A 21,898-nucleotide genomic window follows, 5' to 3' on the forward strand; every position below is an offset into this window, starting at 1 on the left:
TGCATTATTTTTACTAACTTTCTCTTATTCTATCTCCAACCTAACCTCCTCTCTACCCACACCCCTCCCCCGCCCCACCATCAGACATTCTGAAATATTTCACAAATGATTAGTTAAGTACACATTTCATAAAATGATGAATAAGATATGGTCATTACCTTAGTAGGGCTCTTATTCTAGCTAGTAAAACTGTCATATTAATGAAGTATTATAATAGGATGTGGTAACTGCTATTACAGGAGTCCAGGTAAAGTTCTATAGAGAGAAAATGCAAAAGTGGGGGAGCTGTGAGTTAAGACAAGTTGCGTAGAGTTGAAATTTGCAGCTGAAGAGAGGAGAGGGGGCCATCCAAATAGAAGGAATAGAGTGACCAAAGGTATGGAAGTATGTCTGGAAGAAACTATTAATAGGAGAGTATTATGTCTACATAATAGAATGAATAACATCAAAGTGAAAGAGAAGTTTAGGAACACATCTGTAAAGAGCCCTAGATACCATTCTGAAGAGTAAGCTTTGATACTGAAAGCAAAAGTCATCATGAAAATTTTAAAGTAGAGGATGGGCCAAGATCAGTGTGTTTTAGAAAGAGATTCTAGAGACGGAGATGAAACCAAGAGAAAAGACAATAGAGGTAGGAAGACCAAAAAAGTTTATATAATCACAGATATGCAGGAAAGAAGCGATGAAAACCAGCATAGGACATGAGTATGGAACAGAAAGCAACAGATGATTCTACAGGCAGTTTAGGGGCAAAAATGGACAGAATCCAAAACTCAAAAACTAAATTAACAGGCTAAGGCTATAATAGGTACTTCAGGACTATGCACTGTCAAGTATATGTGGTCTCTGTAAACTGAACAACTTGATATATTATCATAGAGTAAAAGTCTCAGTGGCTTAGAAGCTAATGACAGTGAAATACTAATCAGTTTCCAAAACCATGTACAGAAAATGACTTCATTACTATTTATGCTTACTGTATGTTCTGAGAATTAAAAGCTAGCTTTAATTCTGCCGTATATTCACTGTGTGACCTTGTCCAAGTCACACAGGACCTGTTTGCCCATCTATATAATGAACACATTAAATTAGTATTTTGGTTTTTTAAAAGTCAAACCCCTTTGCAAGATGAAATCTTATATATGACTCTACTGCATAAAATAAATAAAGCATTACTGCCGGTGGCTAGGCAGGTTTGAGCGGTTTAGAGTCCTAAGAAACCCTAGAACCCCCAAAAGCAGAGTTTGAAAACCACTGCACTAAATAGGTAATTCACCAAGTCCCGCCTGGCTTTATCATTCTACGAGTCTAAGGAGGTACAAATCCCAGTGGTAAATACAGAAGTGGGTCTAAAACCGAATTCTGAAGTGACCTCAATAATAGAGAAATTAACTATTTATCAAGGACTAGCATTTATGTTATACACTGTGGTGGGTGCTTTGCTTGTGCTGTCTGGTTGGTCTCCATGGCTACCCAACGAATCAAATATTATATATAATTTACAAATGAGGCACGGAGTGGTTAAGGAATGTAACTTTCCCATGGGCAAATAGCTGGGAAGTGGGATTTGAATGGGCCTGGCTCTAGACCTCAGGTTATTAACCTAGCGGTCTTGAGGATGTGGTGGCCCAGTGTTAACCAACCGGCAAAGCTTCTGTAGTCAGAGTCAGAAGTAGGACTGAAGATGACTGCTGCATTTTAATGCCTGGTTCAGAACTTAAAATTCCACCTACTATAACATCCTCATGGGCCTGCCAGATAAGATTCTTGTTATTTGATGTGTGTAAACTTGTATATTACAATGTAAATAATTTACTCCTTTGGGGAAGGGGAAAATGAAAGCAACTTAAAAAAATATATATATTCTCTTTGAAGACAGGAATTAATCAAAGACGTGTGGTATCAGAAGACCTTTAGGAACCCATGTGCTACATCACTATTGCCAGGAAGATTTTTAAAAGCAACAGATTTCTAATGATTACTATTGGGAAGTGGATCCTTCATTTTTTATTTTTACCAATCTAAACTACTGGGATTTTCTAAACATAAATAATACCTTTTTAAAAAAAAGTATATAGTAGTTATCTGTATAGTAAGATTATGGGCCATTTTGGGGTTTTCTTCTTTGTACATCTCAATATTAAAAAAAAAAACAAAAAACAAACACCTCTACTAAAAATATTATTAAAAACAAAACAAAAAAACCCAACAACTCTGGGCTCCATCCTAGACTTACTCTATCTGAATCTCTGGAAATAAGTCTCAGTCTGGTTTACTTTTTAAAAGTGCTACAGGTTAATCTCATATGTGCCCCTGATTAACAACCACTGATCTATTACCTTTCTTTTAAAGATGAAAAAAAGAGACACGAAAGCAAGGTTCATTTACTCAAGATTGTATAGCTAGAAAAAAAGTAGAGAAAATAAACATAAAATATGATCCACATTCAAACTTCCTATATTAAACAAGTTTTGGGGTCACTGTCCTACCCATGTTCTTAGAGACCTGGCTGCCTCATCCATAGACCTCGTTGATCAGGGAGATGGCACATCTACAGTCTGGCCTTTGGCTTATGTGGGCTTATGTGGTCTGGCTTAAAAAGTCAAGATAAGTCCATAAATTCTCCTTCCCTGGGCTTTGCCCTTAGAAATAAAGGGAAATCTTGAGCTGGTAGTGGGTGGTGAATCTGAGAAAGCACGGCTGTGATGAGCCAGGTGGGAATTCAATGAAGGTGTAGAGGAAGACTGCCTGCAGTATAAAGAAGAGAGCAGAGATGCCAAGGAAGAGATGCAGAGATCCCTTAAGGGGTGGGGTGGGGGTGATAGAGGAAGGAAAAGGAGTGAGATCAGCCTCCACTCCTGACTCCTCTGCAATTCTAGTTCCTGTGAAGCCCAGCTGTTCAGCAGTTACTGTTCTTGGATTCCTATAAGCTGTGTTGTATCCTTATAACATACCTCTTTTTTTTTCCCCTTTAGCTTAGCTTGACTAGTTTACTGTGCTTTTCAACTACTAGAGCCCTGATTAAACCACTGCCAAACTAAAGAACTTGGATCTCCAATATAAATAAACTTGGTTTTGAATGCAGTTAAAGCTTGGAAAACCATGAAAAAAGGCCTAAACATCAATAATGATTGAGATCTGTACAGTGCTTACAAATTTACCAATTATATTCTCATGTATTACCTAAAATATGACATCAACGGCAAATCTCATTTGGGTCTAGTAACCCCATCAGATGGGTAAGATAAATGTAATTCTTCTCATTTAACAGATGAGAAATCGTAGATCTAGAGAAGTTAAGTAACAACTTATCCAAAGTCATACAGCTACTATATAGCAGAATGGAGACTCAACTCAGATCTTTTGATTACAAATTATGTGTTACTTCAATACCATGCTGTTTTCTATCACTAAGGGTGGTGTAGCAAGAGGGCAATGACAACAGCCATAGTCTCTCCCAAACACACACATACATCATCCTTATACTTCTTACAAATGAACACATAGGCATTCTTAAATAGATTACGTTAGATCAGGGTATCTTAAATTCAACACTACCGACATTTTGAACTGGATAATTCTTTGTTGCAGGGAGATTTCCTGTGCACTATAGACATTTCTGGCCTCTTCACTAGATGCCAGAAGTATTCCCCCATTTGTGAATGTCTCCAGACACTGCCAGATGTCCCTTGGGGGCTATCTCCACCCCCCCACCCCCCCACTTGAGAACCACTGTTTTAAATCCTCTGGGTCCTGTGAAATCTGGTTCCATGTAGGAGATCAGCTCAGCAGCACAACTAGTATTTTTATATCACAGATGAAAGAAAAAGCTCTAAACTATAAACATCACAATGAAAAAAAATCTAGAGCTTTAAAACAAAACTATTTAGAAAAAAAAAAAATCTACTGCACAGATTACAGATCTCTTTAAAATTCAGCCAGGAATGGATTTACAACTTCATTACCAACTCCTGCCAGAAGTAGAAGGAGCACAAAGAGAAAAGCCCAGAAAGTATCAGTACTGTAGGTTCTGCTTATTTGCAATGCTTCTTTTGGGATATTTTGGCCTTTTAATACCATGTACTGGGACCTCAAACTCCAATATGGTACTCAATTGTTATAGAAGATGGAGGATTTATGAAGTTTTGTTCCAGCACTATTGAGAGAAATATGAGTCACAAATGCAAGTCACATATGTAAGATTTTTCTAGTAGCTACATTAAAAAGGTAAAAAGAAACAGTTGAAATTAATTTTAATAATGTATTTTATTTAACCGAGTATGTCCAAAATATTATACTATCATTTCAACATGTAATCATATAAAAAATATTAGTGAGATATTTTACATTCTTTTTTTTTTTTGTACTAAGTCCTCAAAATCCAGTGTGTATTTTACACTTCCGGCACATCTCAATTCGGACTAGCCACAATTCAAGTGCTCAATAATCACAAGTGGCTAGTGGCTACCGTATTAGACAGCGCAGATCTAGTCTGTAAGGGAAAGGTAAAGAGGGCAAAGGAGAAAAAGCTACAGTCAAAAAAAGAATCCTACTCAACTGCCTCCTATTTCTTTGTCTACTGACACCAACACCAAATGGTTATACGTCTGCAGATAAAAAATAATGGGGCATTTTACGACATTCTCAGCAGTTCAGAATTTCTAGTTTTGTTTCTTAGTTCAGAAATTAATTCTTCCATGTTATGACAATAATATATTATAATGTTACGCAGCCCAATAGTAAAGTCACACATATTTTGGTTAGATCCATTCCATATTAGTTTATTAAGAAGTGTAATTTTAATTGTATTTCTTTAAAAACATTCTGTTACTTAAAAACTTCATTTTTCGTCACTATAAGAGAAAAAACTCTCATTGGGCCACTCCAAGCCAATGACCTACATCTTCTGCATATATTTACAATGTGTTTGCATTTTATTAGAGTTTAACTTAGGTGGATTTGACATAGTACAGTATAAAAAAAATTAAAGTCTTAGTTTATTCACAAAACGTTAAGTATAATGTACATTCAAAGACTTGACAATTTTGTTAAGAATCACAGTTTTGAAGCAAGTGAATTTCAAACTGTGTTCATGTTATTGCCCCTTCATGGCACCACTTCAGCTGGTAAACAAAAGTGTTGGCTATTCAGCAATGTTTAGAAGCATCAAAATTAAATCAGTGATTTTGGTGATTCCTGTTATTTTATTATTTACTATTATTATCAATTAGGTAACCCCTAATAGTATCACTCAGTGTCATTAAATTGTAAAGCTAATGCTCAAGTTGAAAAATGTGACCCTAAAGCAATAACTGTAGAATGGGAGTTAAATATGGTAAAACTCTTTGAAGAATGCAAAAAAAAAACTGCTATGAGAGAATAGTCAGCAAAATATTAGATAAATGCTGAGAAAATAAAGAGCAGCACTGAAGCAAGAATATGTTACAAAAATTATATAAGCTCTAAGAACACTGCCCTGACCCCCACCAACCCACTTAAGTAAGTCTTGAATTATGCAAGTTTTGAATTTTTGAATTGTGAAAGACCTCCAAGAACATGTCTGAGACTTCTTTGTACTTTCTGCAAAACTCTTAGAAGCTCCGCTACTCTAGGCTATCAGTTGGGTAAGGAGTGGCCAATGACTGGACCCAGGGTGAGCATTTGAATCAAAGGCAGCCAATCAATAGGCTGTTTGCAGCCCAGGAAGCAGCCTGGTACAAAAAGTACAAAAAGCTTTGCCCAGTAGGAACAATGATAAATAACTAGGCTGGACCTTCCTTCTAGATTTTCAGCAGAAAAATATGGTAGAAATCAGAAGCACAAGGAACAAAAAGATAAAAAAAGCAAAGGAGCAAGAGAGGAGGTAAGTCACTGTAATGATGGAGCCCCAGGAAAAAGGTCCACAAACTACCATGCGGGGAGATGATCAGAAGATCACTGTGTTTCCAAAATGTTCTTGGATCCTAGAACCCAAATTACTCCCAGATTTCTATGATATTTCTATTTCCTTTAGTGCCACTTTGCTTCAGGTAATGCACTCTCATGTGACCTGAGGCAGTTGGAGAAAACTATTAACAGACTGTTTTTCTGAATTGGTGGGCTTTTCCTGGAGAGGCAACGACTTTCCTGTTCTTGCTTTCATCCTCGGAAGGGCATAAACAAGCTAAGAGGAAGGGACTATTATATTAACAAGTAGCTTTAAATACCTGCATTTTTTTCTCTTGCTCATTTTCTCCTATCATTCCAGTACCTGTTACACTTTCACTTCCATCAATGGATACCTAGAAATAAAGGAGTAAGATAAAGCTTTAAAAAGTTAGGTAGTTTGTGTGTTTCTTAAGAATTTGTCCATTTCATCTAGGTTATCTAATTTACTGGCATACAATTGTTAATAGTATCCTCTTGTAAGTCCTCTTCATTTCTGATTTTTGTTATCTGTATCCTCTTTCATTTCTTGTTTGTCAGTCTAGCTAAAGTTTTATTTTATTGATCTTCTCAAAGAACCAACTTTTGGATTTGTTGATTCTTTTTTGTTTTGTTTTATTTTGTATTTTGTTTATCTCCTCTCTGATCTTTGTTATTTCCTTCCTTCTGCTCACTTTGGGTTTAGTCTGCTCTTCTTTTCTAGTTTTTCCAGTTTTGAGGTTATGTCTCTTATTTGAAGTCCTTTTTTTTAATGTAAGCATTTAACGCCATAGATTTCCCTCTCAGAACTGTCTTTGCTGCATCCCATAAGTTTTGCTACGGTGTGTTTTAATTTTCATTTGCCTCAAGTCATTTCCTAATTTCGCTTCTGATTTCCTCCTTAACCCACTAGTTGTTTAAGAGTATATTAGTTTCCACATATTTGTGACTTTTCCATTTCTCCCTCTCTTATTGATTTCTAGCTTCATTCTGTTGTGGTTGGAGAGTATACATTGTATGATGAATATTTTTGAATTTATTGAGACTTGTTTTATGACCAACACATAGTCTAGCCTGGAGAATGATCCATGTGCATTCCAAGAAGAATGTGTATTCTGTTTTCATTGAGTGCAGTGTTTTATATATGTCTGTTAGTTCCAGTTTATTTAGTGAATCATTCAAGTCCTGTACTGACTTGTTTATCTCCAAATACATGTTCTATCATTATTGAGAGTGGTGTATTAAAGTCTCCTATGTTTTATGTAGAACTGTTAATTTCTACCTTCAAATCTGTCAGTATTTGCTTCATGTATTTTGGGATTCTGCTATTAGGTGCATATATATAATTTATAATTGTTCTATCTTCCTGTTGAATTGTTCCCTTTATCAGTACATAATGACCATCTTTATCCCTCGTAATTGTTTTTTTAGTTACCCTTACTGATAATCTTCATTTCTACACTGTCCACCAAGCCTCCTTCTCCTGTTTTTTATCGGCCTGCAGAACTCCCTATAGTATTTTTTGTAGGGCAGGTCTCTTGTTAACAAACTCTCTTAGCTGATGTTTATCTATGAATACTTTAAATGCTCCTTCATTTCTGAAGGACAGTTTTGCCTGATAAAGAATTCTTGGCTGGGAATTGTTTTTATGTTAAATACACCATACCACTGCCTTCTCACCTCCATGGTTTCTGATGACAAATCAGAACTTAGTCTCAATGGTGTCCCTTGTATGTGGTGAATCATTTTTCTCTTGCTACTTTCAGAATTCTCTTTTTATCTTTGGCATTTCTTCTGATTAGTATGTGTCTTGGAGTGGGTCTATTAGGATTTATTCTGTTTGGAGTAAGTTGTGCTTCTTACATATGCATATTTATGTCTTTAATGAGAGCTGGGACATTTTAGGCCATTATTTACTGATATTATTCTTTCTGTCCCTTTTCCCTTCTCCTTCTGGGACACCCATGACAATATGTTTGTGTACTTCATGCAGTCATACAACTCCCTGAGACCCTGCTTAAATTTCTCCATTCTTTTCTCTGCCTGTTCTTTTGTCTGTTCTATTTCGGATGTCCTGTCTTCCAGGTCTCTGATCCTTTCTTCTGTCTGTTCAAATCTGCTGTTGTATGCCCCTAGCGTATTTTTAATTTCATCTGTTGTGCTCTTCATTCCCCATGATCTGTTATTTTTCTTTGCATGCTTTCAAATTCTTCTTTATGCTCACCCAGTGTCTTCTTAATATCCTTTATCTCTTTAGCCATATTTTCCTTCATCTCCTTGAACTGATTTAGGAGATTTGTTTGAACATTTTTGATTAGTTATTCCAAATTCTGTATCTCCTCTGACTTTTTAATTTGTTCCTTTGGGCCACATCTTCCTGTTTCTTTGTATGGCTTATAATTTTTTGCTGATATCTGGGTATCTGATTATCTTGAAGAGTTTATTCTGAAGGCTGGTTTTTCTCTCTTGTCTAGGATTTTGTGTTGATTAAGTTTGTGTTATGCTATTCTTTGACAGTTGGTTTGTCAGTATTTCCTGGCCAAAACAGGGCCAAGTACTCATGCAGGGGGTGCAGAACAGATCCAAAGGGCCCTGGGTAGAAGGTCAGGAAAGATTCCAAAGACCTTTTTTTTTGCCTTCAGCTTCCCAAGGCTGCACTTTCCTGGCCTGCTCATGAGATGGCACTCTCTGCAAAACCTTTTTCCATTTCCCAAAAGTGTGCTTTCATGACCTGCCCAACAGATGGCAATGTTTGGCAACCTAGTCCCCTCAGCCCTACTATCACAGACTATTTTTAGTCCTTTGCCAGTTCTGCTTCTGACATGGAGGAAGAACTGTGTGGTGGCATCTGAACTGGACCAGTTAGAAGAGCAGGATCCAGCAGTCTAAATCTGCTGGCCAATAGCTGGACCAGTACTGAAGACTCTCGTGGCTGTCCCAGTCTGCAGCAACCCACCAGGCAGGGGTCAGACTGCCCAAGACTGCTTGCCTTGAGGGTGGGGGAGAGAGCCAGGAGTCATGGATGGAATTACTCAGTCTCTGACCCATGGTTTCTGTCTTTTCGCCCAGTACTTCTGTGGATGCTGCACACACCTCCCCTGATCTCTGGAGCCTCAGAACAGTTAATTTGGACAGTTTCTACCTGTCCATGCACTGCTTTGAGGAGAGAAGTGAGCCTTGCAGCTCCTTCCCTATTCTGCCATCTGCCCACAAATTGTCCCTCAAAACTGCCTTTGACTTAAAGGCTATTTTATCTGATATTAGTATAGCCACCTCAGCCCTCTTTTGGTCACTACTTGTAAGATATGTTTTTCCATCCTTTCATCTTCAACCTACTTCCATCTTTGACTGTAAGGTATGTCTCTTGCAGACAGCACATAGTTGGGTTATGCTTTTTTATCCATTCTGACAATTTTTGCCTTTTGACTGGAGGGTTTAATCTATTTACATTTAAAGCCACTAGTGATAATACAGACATTCTTCTGCAATTTCGCTATTTAGCCTTTGTAAGTCTTATACCTTTTATGTCCCTCCTCTCTGTTAAAGCCTACTTATTCATTCATTTGCTTTCTTTGTGTTATACCATATTGAGTGCCTTCCCATTTCTATCTGGATATATTTTTCATCTATTTTCCTTGGGGAAGAGGATTTTTATGTCTCTCTCTGTCACCGGTGGCTAGCCAGGGACTGGACCCCAAGGCGGCCTGTCATGAGAGTTGGGGATGGGTTCCAGTTGCCACTGGAGAGAGCAATTTACAGTTCTTTACCATAATTTATCTGCCTTTTCCCTCTTGCTCTTCCCCTGCATGCTGTAAAGAGTTCCTCTGGCCTTCAGAGTTTCAAAACAGTTGTTTCAGACAGTTCCTGTGTACTTAACTGTTGTTTTGGTGGCAGGACTGAGTCCTGAAGCTCCCTACTCTGCCATCGCCTCAGAAGTCTCCAAGTGTGTTTTTTTGTTTGTTTGTTTTCATTTCTTTTAATGACAAATAAAGAAGCTGTATTTGGGATGTTCTTGACATTGTAAAACACCATACCTTTGCTGCATACTGTTCCAAAGCGCTGATAGTATCAGGGTCAATAGTGGCATCCCCAGTATGCAAACCAGCTACTGTCCCGTCAGCTTGAATCGCCAAGATGGTATCAGACTGCGGGACTTGCACTGCATGGTGGATGTAAGCTGTAGTGCCATCTTCTAGCTGAACCGCCTGTAATGCGCTCTGGTCATAACTATCTGAAGGAGCGGAAGAGAAAGGCATTAAATTAAAGATAAAGTCTGATGAATGGTTACATATTTAAAGGAAAAGGAGAAGAAACTTTTATTGAATGCATTAGACTATGTGCTTTACATGTTACGTCAATTAATCTGCACAACCCCATAAGGCAGGTATATTTACTACCCACATTGGACAAATGGGCAAACTGAGACTTGGAGAAATAAAAGTAACTTTCTTTAGGAAATAGGAAATTAAAAAAAACAAACAAAAAAACAGTAACAACAGTCAAAATCAGTATATAGAGAAACCAGGATTTGAACTCAGATAGCATTTCGGCAGCTAAAGGCAGGTCTTTATTTCTCCACATCCCCACTTCTCCTTTATTGTATTTGTATTTCCAACGCTCCTTTACCTTTTGAGGTATGGTGAATAAATGCTGTAGTTCCATCTTCTAACTGCACTGCTTGACCATCCTCTAGACGCAAACTGTCCCCTGCTCAAGAACAATGCTTACATTTAGATCTCATGCTTTCTAAACATGTTCCAGTTAATTCACTTAGCAACAACAAATTAAATACATTATAACAACGTATACTTAAGGGTCCTTGAATATTTAAATAATTTCAGTACAGTTGCTCTGAGAAAGGTATTTAAAGCTTAAAAAAAAAGAATATTTATTTTAGGCTATTTATCAGAGGGTAAGAAGACTTAGAAGGAAAAAAAGAAGAAAATGTGAGAAATGTAGGATTCAGCTCATATAACAGAAAAATTCACTTAGGACTATTGTCCACTTATCTCTAGAGTGCAATCCAGTAACTTCTTTTCCACTATCTTTGAGAAAAATTCTCAATTAAGTTAAAATGATCTTTAACTCCTCTCGATGATATCTACTGATCTCTCCTTTTAAAAGATCTAGAGATAATGTCCAAATTCAGATAGTAAGAGGGAGCTAGAGGCTGGAAATAATGAAGTATGAGATTCAGGAGAGCTTCCTGTGCTGTATTTTAAATACTTACTGCTTTTAGGTATGGGTACATGTTGAACATACGCAGCAGAGCCATCCTCCAACTGAATGACTTGGCCATCTATGAGTTTTCCATCTGAAGCATGAGATTCAAGCCAATAAATTAGCACATACAAAAATTTTAAACTGTATACAATTTCAAAATGATATCAACTATAAAAACATACACTACTTAAGATCATGTTCATCTTGATTCTTCCTCAATGTTCTGAGGCAATTCAATAACACATCCAGTGATCCTACAGAAAGCAGAAAATCCTCCCTCAGCCATCCTTCCTCCCCTCCAATTTTCACTTAGACAAATTCAAGAGGAAGAATGGCTCGCCACAGCAGGCTACACGAGTGGAATCTATATAATTTTCAGAGTCACTAAGGAATAGTGACCCTGACCACAGGGAAGGTAAAACTGGGAAAGTAGATAGTAATGTCAGTGCATGTGAGGCCAGCTGTCATCTGCACTTCTGGAGGTTATAAGACCCTTGTCTGTGTAGACAAGTACTCAGTAAATTTCCATAAAAACCAAGGAATTTTAGGATTCAGCTATTTTCTAGAGCAAAGTAAACACTGATTCATAGACAATGTTATAAAAGCAAAACCAACAGTCTTTATTCTTATGTATATTTTGTAAAAAAAATTAATAAAATTAAATAATAAATAAACTGAAGTCAAAAAGCAATAAAGGTTTTTTAGAAATAGGTTGGGGAACACACCTCTGCCTACCCCCCCCACCCCAGCTAATTTTGATACCTCAGAGTATCTTCAAAGTATCTCAAAGGGTATCTCTAAATTATCAAAACAAAATTCAAGTCAAATTGAGATTATTTATTTAAAATTACTATATGCTATGAAGTCTTTTTAGGAGGGATTGGGAGGAGATAATAGTAATAGTTGTGAGGTGCTCCAATTCTGAGATTATGAAGCACTGGTATTAACCAAAATCAGCTGTATGTGGGGCACATACCTTTAGAATTGTGTTGTATATAAGCGGTAGAACCATCTGCAAGTGTTACTGCTTGTAAGCTTACACCTTCCATATTTTCTAAATTGTCACCATCTATTAAAAAAAATTATTTCCTTCAGATAACCATCATACATGCATGCTGATTAAATTACTTAAAAAAATGAAAATAAGACAAAAAGGCAGAGAGCCTAACAAAGTCAAATGGGATTTATTTAAGTATTTAAAAAACAAATTTCCCCACTCTACTGGACCCAGCATCCACATTAAGCATCCACAAATACTGAAAGGCTTAGTTTTGTGTCATCTTTAGCTAAATGAACAATAGGGTAGTAAACATAGTATTGTATGTTTTCATCTTCCCTTAAGATAAATTGTATTTCCTAATCCATATAATCCCTTCAAAGAAGACTGCTCACCTGCCACAGTTACTGCCTCTGTCAAGCACAGGGTAACATGTTGAGCCTCCATTCCTCCTCCAGGAAATTCTGCCATTCCCTGAGAATCTCGATTTATTTGGGCTAACAACATTTTCTACCTTGGAGAAAAACATAGGCATTTGAAAACAAAGAATGATACATATGAAATAAAAATTATAAAGAATATTTTTATGAACCGTAAGAAAATGCTAAGGAAGTACTGTTTGAAATAAGCTGAAATTTCACTTAATATGCAAGTAAGCATATTAACACAAAGTCCAAGGCATGCTTTTCATAATTCAACAGTAAATGATTGCGTGCACTGATAAATCCTGCCCATCAGTTTCACATCTTGCCTCAAACCTCCTGCTCCCTTCACAGTCCCTTCCCCGCCTCTCCGTAGCCCACCTCACTTTCCACAAGTGAATCAGCCCCTCCTTCATAGAGAATATAGAAGTCATCAGAAAGGAATTCACTGCCAACAAACCTTTCACTTAACTGCATTTCCACACATTAATTTTTCCTTCTCTCCTACCATATTAGAGGAAATAGCTTTTCCATGAGGTAAGACTTAGTCCTTTAACCTGTGCTTGGATTTCACCTGTCTTTCCTCCTTAAGAAGCTCGAGGACCTCTTTTCTCTCTCCTTGTTCTTTCCCATCAGTAACTTAAAAACACAAAAATAAAATCAAATAAACAAACAACTAAGCTACTAGTCTCTCTTTCCTTCTTCTCTTAGACTTCTTTAGAATTGTTGTTAAGAATATTTCCTGATTTCCCACTACCATCTCGTTTCTGCCACCAACTCTACTGAAAACTGCTCTAGCTGGTCACCGACCTCTACTTCAATCTAAAATCCAATAGCTATTTCTAGGTATTTACCCAAGAGAAATTAAAATATGTCCACAAAGAGACCTGGACAAGAATATTCATAGCAGTTTTTTTCATAATAGTCCCAAACTGGAAATAACCCAAATGTTCATCAATAAAAGAGTGGATAAACAAATTGTGATACATCCACACAATGGAATATTCTGCAGCAATAAACAGAGGAATGAACTAGTACACGCAACACTGAAGAATCTAAAAAAAAAATTATACTGAGGGAAGGACGCCAGACATAAAATAACATATCACATTGATGTAACTTTCAAGAAAAGGCTAAATTAATCTATGGTGGTAGAAATCAGAACAGAATGTGGTTATGGGGTTGGGGAATTGACTGGAAAGAAGCACAAGGAATTTTCTATGGTGATAGAAATACTCTATATCTTCTTTTCAGAGGTGGTTACTTGCATGTATACAACGGCCAAAACTCATCAAATTGAACACTGAAGATTTATGCTTTTTATTGTGTGTGTTGAAAGTTTAAAAAATGACTAAACATTGACAATAGTTAAATATTTAAAAATTGCCAATGGATACTTTTCATTCTAACCTTACTAGATTCAATACTACTGATCTTTACTTCCTTCTTGGAACACTTATTTCGGCTTCTGTGATACCCACACTCTCCTAGTTTCCTTCAACTTCCTAGGAAATCCTTCTCAGTTTCTTCTATGGGTTACTAAATATTGAAGTCCTCAAGGTTCTTAGTCCCTCCTCCCCCAACAATCAATGCATTTTTTCTATTTGGCAATCTCATCTATTTCAACAATTTCAAAAATCTTCTGAATGTATAAGCTCTCTAAAATATGGCGAGTACTTTCTCTGAAGGGCTCTTAACCTCTATATCCACCTGCTGATTGGCCTTGATAACCCTGTATGGTCCACAGATACCTCCAACTCAACACACCATTTCTCACAAAATTCTCTTTCTGTATTTCCTACCTTAGCAATAAATGCAATCACCAGCCCAGTGGCCCCAAATCTCCCCAATTCTCCAATCAATCACTAAGACCTACCAATTCTGCTTCCTAAATATCTGTAAAATTCATTCACTTCTCTCATCAGACTGTTTTAATTCAGGCTACCACTCATCCACTTGGATTATTATTAGCCTCTGAAAATCCATTCTTGTTCTTCTCCAATCTCTAATCATAGCACGTCTCTGCTTCAAAATCTTCAAAAGTTTCCCATTTCTCTAGTATAGTTGAAATTTCACCATCTGGATTCTATCAACTTCTCCAGTAGGGTGAACAATCATCCCAGTTTGGTCAGGACTGAGGAAGCATGTGGGATGTGGGACTTCCAGTTTCAAAACTGGTTATTCTTGGGCAAACAGGGACAAGTTGGTCACTCTATTCTCCCAGTCTTACCCTAGTCACAATACTCTCACATTTTATACTCCAGTGATATTGATTAAAATTCTAATAGTTAATGATACTAATATCATTTAATAGTAAATGCCAACAATATTTAATTTAATAAAATACTAATAGTAATATATAGTAAACAGAAAATTATAATAGTGATCATAGCTAACCCCTCCATAATGTTCACTATATGTCAGGCATTGCTAATTCATTTAATACTCACAGAAATCCTATGAATTAAGTACCATTTTATCCCCATTTGCAGATGAAGAAAATGAAGTGCAGAAAGGTTACATGATGTCCCTGATGTAACAGCATAAATAGGTGAAGTCTGCCTTCTAATGATTTGTCTCACCAACTCTTTAATGAGCTACTGGATTATATGCCACTCCCAGAACAGCCCATGATATCTCTTGCATATGAGCCTTTGAACAATGCTATTCACACCATCTGGAATACTCTTCCTCTTCTCTTTACCTGGCTAAATTCTTCAGGTCTCAGTTACCAACAGGAAGTTTTACCTGAACCATCCTAAATTGGATCACAATGCCTTAACCATATTTCCCATGATACTGTCTATACCACGATCATAACATTTATCACAGTGTGCTTTAAGCGCCTGTTTTCCTCCAGGTGGAAGCAGTTTATCTGAAGTAACCAGCCAGATACTAGAACAAAATATCTGAGGAAGAGGCCCCTACAGGTTAGAAAGTACATGTGTAGGAAGGAATGTTTTTAAGAAATAGTATATCATTACATTTAAAGAATGAGGATGCTGCAGCCCAACAGTCTGTTTCAAATTCTCATTTTACCACATACTATCTATGTGACCTTGAGCAAGTTACTTAACCTCTCTGTGCCATGTTTCCCTATCTGTAAAATGAAAGTAGTGTCTCACAGAGCGTCTGTGAGGATAAATATTAATCATTTAGAACAGTGCTTACATTACATAAATGTTTGCTATTAATGCTTCTCCTTAGTTTAAGACTAAACAAAAAGAGATTTTACAGGTGCTTGTCTCTGTTTTACTAATGATTTTCTCCTACTACTGTAAAGGCTACTACCAGAGAAGAAAGCAAAATCAGGTTTTGTGAGATGTGTTATTCAAGAGGAACTCTCCTCCTGCTTATTCTTTTCTAAAAATATATTTGAGATATAACTCACATAACAAAATTTAAAGTATACAAAATTCAATAGTTTTAGTATATTCAGAGTTGTGCAATCTTCATTACAATCTAAATTTAGAAATTTGTTATCACCCCCTAAAAGAAATGCCCATTTCCCTCTACTCCCAGCCCTAGACAACCACTAATCTACTTTCTATCTCTATAGACTTGCCTGTACTGAAAAATTCATATAAATGGAATCATATAATGTGTGGCCTTTTGTGACTGGCTTCTTTCAGTTCGCACAATGTTTTAAAGTTGATTCACATTGTAGCATGCATCAGTACTTCATTCTTTTTTATTTCTGAATAATATTCCATTGTATGGAGTACTTCATTCTTTTTTATTTCTGAATAATATTCCATTGTATGGATATACGATTTTTATTTATCCATTCATCAGTTGATAGACATTTGGGTTGTTTCCACCTTTTGGCAATTGTGAATAATGTTGCTATGAGAACATTCACAGGCATGTTTTTGGGTGGCTATGCTTTCATTTCTCTTGGGTATATATACTTAGGAGTGGAATTACTGGGTCATATGGTTACTCTATGCTCAAATTTTGGGGAACTACAACTTTTCCAAAGTGGCTGCACTATTTTACATTCCCACCAGCAATGTATGATGGTTCCAATTTCTCATACCTTAGCTAACTGCTGCTATTATCTTATGTTTTTTTATTATAGCCATCTTAGTGGTTGTGAGGTATCTCATTGTGGTTTTGATTTGCATTTCTGTGATGGCTGATAATGTAGAGCATCTTTTTATGGTGTTTTGCATATCTACTTTGGAAAAATGTCTATTCAGATTCTTGGCCCATTTTGAAATCAGGATATTATATTGTTAAGTTGTAAGAGTTTTTAAAATATTCTAGATACAAGTCCCTTGACATGCAAATATTTCCTCCAATTCTGTGGGTTGTACTCCTGTTTATGCCTGGGGGTAGAGTTTCAACAAATGAACGGAAAAAGGGAGCTCATCTTGAAGAACTTTCAGATTTTCAATTTTTGGAGACACCTCTACTTTTTGTTAGTGCACCCCATTTTTCAAATCACCATCTCAGTGTATATTATATAGAAGCTTTGAAATCTTTATTAGCAGAATTCTTTTTTTCAAACTAAATCTTACCTTGAACTGCCCCCCCGAAAAGATAAAAAGTAGTATATTTTTACAAATGTATTTTTAAGTACAACCTTTTAATTTTATTCATTAAGAATAAGACTGTTAAGGGGTTGTTTAAAGGCATGTTTCCCACAGATCAGCACCACAAATATAGACATGTGCTTCCATGATATACTTCTAAGGTATGACACTGGCACAGAGAGTTGACAACAGAAGGGTACGTGGAAAAAATCTATACATTGCGTGCTAAGGACTATAATTAATAGGAATACCACAGTATAAAAATTTCACTTACTAAGTGTATTCATCAGATTTAAATTCTTCAGAGTGCCCCTATGCCAGCTAAGTAGCAAAACCCAGAGGCAATAGCCTCTTCAAGAACAGCAACTAAATGTGTCCCCTTTGCTCATAAAGTTGACACCCCTTTTCAACATGAACAGGTTAGGGTGGTCACTGCCTAGACACCCTTGAAGATCGGGAAAGTGACTGAACTAGAGGAAGGGGTAGCAACAGACAAGACAGAATTTAACAAAGGATTATGAATACTCAATCTTTACATAATTTTCTTTTCCTTAGTTGCTAGGGCATTAGAATACTTTGAAAGAAAAAATGAAATGGTGGAACTGTAACCCATAGCATCCTTTGAAATTTGTTATTTAGCTACTTGTTAAATTGTAACTTGAAATATATGCTAGATTTCACAATAAGGAAATGACTGAAATTATGGTATTGTAACTCATAATAACTTTGGAAATTTCCTATATATCCACTAGTTAAATCATACTTTGAAAGATATTACCTTTTTGTATATATACTTCATAATAAGGAAATAACTGAAACTGTGGAACTGTAACCTATAATATTCTTTGAAATTTGCTAACTACTTGTTAAATTGCACTTTGAAAGTTATCACTTTTATGTACATATATTATATTCTACAATATAATTGTTTGTTAATGGGATTATAAGTATAGAGCTATACTGAAGGCAAATAGGAATGAAAGGGGTTGTTTAAAGGCATGTTTCCCACAGATCAGTACCACAATTATAGACAGGAGCTTGCATGGTATACTTCTAAGGTATGGCACTAGCCCAGAGAGTTGACAACAGAAGGGTATATGGGAAAAATCTACATATTTCATATTAGGGATAATAATTAATAGGAATACCATACCACATTACACAAATATTAGGAACAATTAATTAAGAGCTGATAAGAGCTATGAGATGTTTGGGGACATGAGAATCATTTGAAATGGAAAGTGATGACGACTGTCCAACTAAGTTATGATAATGTGACATATGAATGGATTATCATGGATGTAACACATGCTATGTGAACTTAGGAACCCCCTATTTTATAAGTCAAGCCCTTGATATTGAGGCTTGCTCAGGTGAAACTAATGGCTATAGAGAGGAGGCTAAGCTCACCTCTAATTATGCCTAGGAGTCTCCTCCAGAGAACCTCTTTTGTTGCTCAAATGTGGACTTTCTCTCTCTAAGCCTAACTCTGCAAACAAATTCATCACCCTCCCCCCAAAGTGGGATAGGACTCCCAAGATGAATGAACCTTCCAGGCGATGTGGGACATGGATTCCGGGAATGAGCCTGACCCTGGCACTGAGGGATTGAGAATGCTTTTTGACCAAAAGGGGCTAAAGAAAAGCAACAAAAGAAGGTTTTAGTGGCTAAGAGAATTCAAATAGAGTCAGGAGATTGTCCTGGAGATAACTCCTATGCAAGCTTCACCTAGATATGACAAATTATCACAATATGATAAGCCCAAGTCAACAGTAGTCCCGAAAACCTTAAAGAGTACCTGGATCCCTATCTGAGACTCCAAAAAGGTTTCACTCACTAAGTTTATTCATAAGAAACTTAGATGCTTCAGAGTGCTCCCATGCCAGCTAAGTCCCAAAACCCAAAGGCAACAGCCTCTTCAAGAACATCAAGTAGATATGTCCCCTTTGCTCACAAAGTTGACACCCCTTTTCAACATGAACATGTTAGGGTGGTCACTGCCTAGACATCCTTGAAGATCAGGAAAGTGATTGAACTACAGGAAGGGGTAGAAACAGAAAAGATGGAATTTGAAAAAGGATCATGAATATTGAATATTTACATAATTTTCTTTTTCTTAGTTGTTAGGGTATTAGAATAGTTAGAAGGAAAGAACTGAAATGGTGGAACTGTAACCCATAGCATCCTTTGAAATTTGTTGTACAGCTACTTGTTGAATGGTAATTTGAAAACTATACCTTTTTGTATATACACTGTATTTCACAATAAGGAAATAACTGAAACTATGGTACTATAACTCATAACAACTTTGGAAATTTCCTTTATATCTACTTGTTAAATCATACTTTGAAAGATATTATCTTCTTGTATTTATGTCATATTTCATAATAAGGAAATAACCGAAACTGTGGAATTGCACCCTATAATATTCTTTGAAATTTGCTTTCTAACTACTTGTGAAATTACACTTGGAAAGCTGTCACTTTTACGTATATATGTTATATTCAACAATAAAAAACGGAAAATGAGTAAGACATTTATATGAATTAAAATTTTCACATCAAAGTAATAAATGACAGAAGGTTTATATATCCAATTTACTGTATAACCAAATTAAGAAAGAGAAAGAAAACCCTGATTAACACAAATTTATTCACAGGATAACAATTTTCAAAGTATCATAATATGTTTCAATTAAACAGATCCAACAGCATTAAAGAATAGTAGTAGAAGATCACTAGTTGTTTTTAAGATTTGCAGACTGAAGTGCCTATATGCCAAAGAGGATACAGGGAACCTATAGTATAAAAAGCACTGGATAGGAAGGCGGGGCAAGATGGCGGAGTGGTGAGGAGCAGAATTTCGTCTCTCCCCTAGAGCAGCTGGCAATTACCCAAGAACTATATGAAACAGTGTTTTGGGGGTCTCCAGTAACCAGTCACACATTGGACACAAGTTTGGAATTGGAGGAAAAGCTGAGATCGCAGCGAACATTGTAAGTTTCCCAGACCAGAGGTCTGGTGCCCCTCCCCACCCAGACCTCACAGACTGTCTTGCTGCCGGCTCCCTGAAAGGGGGGGAAAAAAAAAACCAAAAAACAGCAACCTGCTGAGGGCAAGAAGGGAGGCTCAAACCAGCCTCAACTGCAGAATTAATTAACAAATTAATTAACTAACTTTGGGAGCTGGGGTGCTAAAGAAGGGCTGGGCTCCAAGAAGTGGGGACACGTAAAAGCGGGCACCCATTCCCAAACTCCAAAAAAGCCATTTTTTTTTCCCTTACATTTTGTCCCTTCTGGCTTCTTGCTGATCCCTTATCTTTTTGCATTTCAATAGCCCCTGGCAGGGGTGGAACTGAAGCGGTTGGAGAGTAATTATCAGACAATAGCCCAAAGCATATCTTTAAATGCTGTATTCTGACACTGACAAAACTTCCAGGCTGGGGAAAAACGTTTAAAAGAGACTCTTTTTTTTTCCTTTTTTCTTTTTCTTGATTTCTTTTCTACCTTTTTTTTTTTTTTTTTTTTTTTAATCTAAAAGTAATATATGTGGTTATTTTCTATCGGAAAGCCCAGGTTGAGGGACTAGGCTGGGCTTGAGGGGAGACAGAGTACCTACACTGTCTTTGAATTCCGTATTCACTACTGAAGGCCTCCACCCCGTCTTTAATTGGCAACTCAGGATGACCAAGGAATCTACCTTGAGAGGCCCCAAAGAGGAGAGAGGAGAAGGGAATAGTGCCCCTGAGAGACAACTGGAGTTCTGAGGATTGGGAGAATGGAGGGAGGCGCAGCTCAACTGGCAGTCCTCCTTCTGGGAATTCATACCCCAGGGGCTGGAATTCAGATTCCAGCTTCAGTCAGCCACGCCCCTGACAGGATCAGAGTCACCAGGAGAACTAAAGGCTCCATACCTCCTTACACTGGTTGGGGAGCTGCGGGCTGGCCAGCGCCACTTGCTGGACAGGAGAGGAAAAGCACCAATTCTAAAGGCCTCATAGGAGGGTCTCATTCTCAGGAAAACTCCATACCCTCCCAATGAGACCTGGGCCTCACTAGACTGGGAAAATCTGACTAGGGTCGACCATATCTGAGGAGACCCACTCACAAAAAGGTTACATAGAGGCAGAGCAAGAAACAGAAAAAACAAGAGGGGAAAAATTCCGATCAACTAAATAGAACCTAAGTTAGAGGTCTAGAATAAGTTGAACTGAATAACAGAGGCCAGAAAACAAAGCCAACCAACAAGAAAACCACTAAGTAAAAGACAGAAAACAAGCTCCAAAATAAACTAATCAAGAGAATCAGATGCCTAGACAACTTAAGATAACAAGCCATACCAGGAAACACGAAAACATGGACCAGCCAAAGGAACAAACTCATAGCTCAGCTGAGACACAGGAGTGGAGGTAACTAATGCTAAATAAATTTGATGAAATGAAGGAAGATATAGCAAAAGAGCTGAAGGATATAAAGAAGACACTGGCTGACCATAAAGAAGAATTCATAAACTTAAAAAAACAAATGGCAGAACTCATGGGAATGAAGGCCACAATGGAGGAGATGAAAAACACAATGGAGGGACACAACAGTAGATTTGAACAGGCAGAAGAAAGGATCAGTGAACTGGAAGACAGGTCATTCGAATTCATACACACAAAAGAACAGATGGTGAAAAAAATGGAAAAATATGAGCAGGGTCTTAGGGAGCTGAGTGACAACATGAAACGCACAAATATACGTGTTATGGGTATCCCAGAAGGAGAAGAGAGGGGAAAAGGGGCAGAAAGAGTAATAGAAGACATATTCACTGAAA

The 21,898-nt window shown here is 37.1% G+C and overlaps 1 protein-coding gene across 3 annotated transcripts in view; it reads right to left on the minus strand.

Moving 5' to 3' along the window:
- The window catches only part of ZNF143 (zinc finger protein 143), an 84,550-nt gene that overhangs the window by 43,214 nt on the left and 19,438 nt on the right, over positions 1 to 21,898 (minus strand). The window contains exons 2-7 of one of the 3 annotated variants that reach the window (XM_037840008.1): positions 12,520 to 12,638; positions 12,104 to 12,196; positions 11,135 to 11,218; positions 10,531 to 10,614; positions 9,939 to 10,135; positions 6,207 to 6,281 (exon numbers count right to left, since the gene is read on the minus strand). In XM_037840008.1, coding sequence (XP_037695936.1) covers positions 6,207 to 6,281; positions 9,939 to 10,135; positions 10,531 to 10,614; positions 11,135 to 11,218; positions 12,104 to 12,196; positions 12,520 to 12,631 — 645 coding nt within the window. In that variant the 5' untranslated portion in view covers positions 12,632 to 12,638. The remainder of the gene's footprint in view (positions 1 to 6,206; positions 6,282 to 9,938; positions 10,136 to 10,530; positions 10,615 to 11,134; positions 11,219 to 12,103; positions 12,197 to 12,519; positions 12,639 to 21,898) is intronic. The other 2 variants (XM_037840007.1, XM_037840006.1) reach the window with 2 other exon arrangements.

The sequence above is a fragment of the Choloepus didactylus genome, chromosome 6 (assembly GCF_015220235.1).
Source record: "Choloepus didactylus isolate mChoDid1 chromosome 6, mChoDid1.pri, whole genome shotgun sequence".
Lineage (NCBI taxonomy): Eukaryota > Metazoa > Chordata > Mammalia > Pilosa > Megalonychidae > Choloepus > Choloepus didactylus.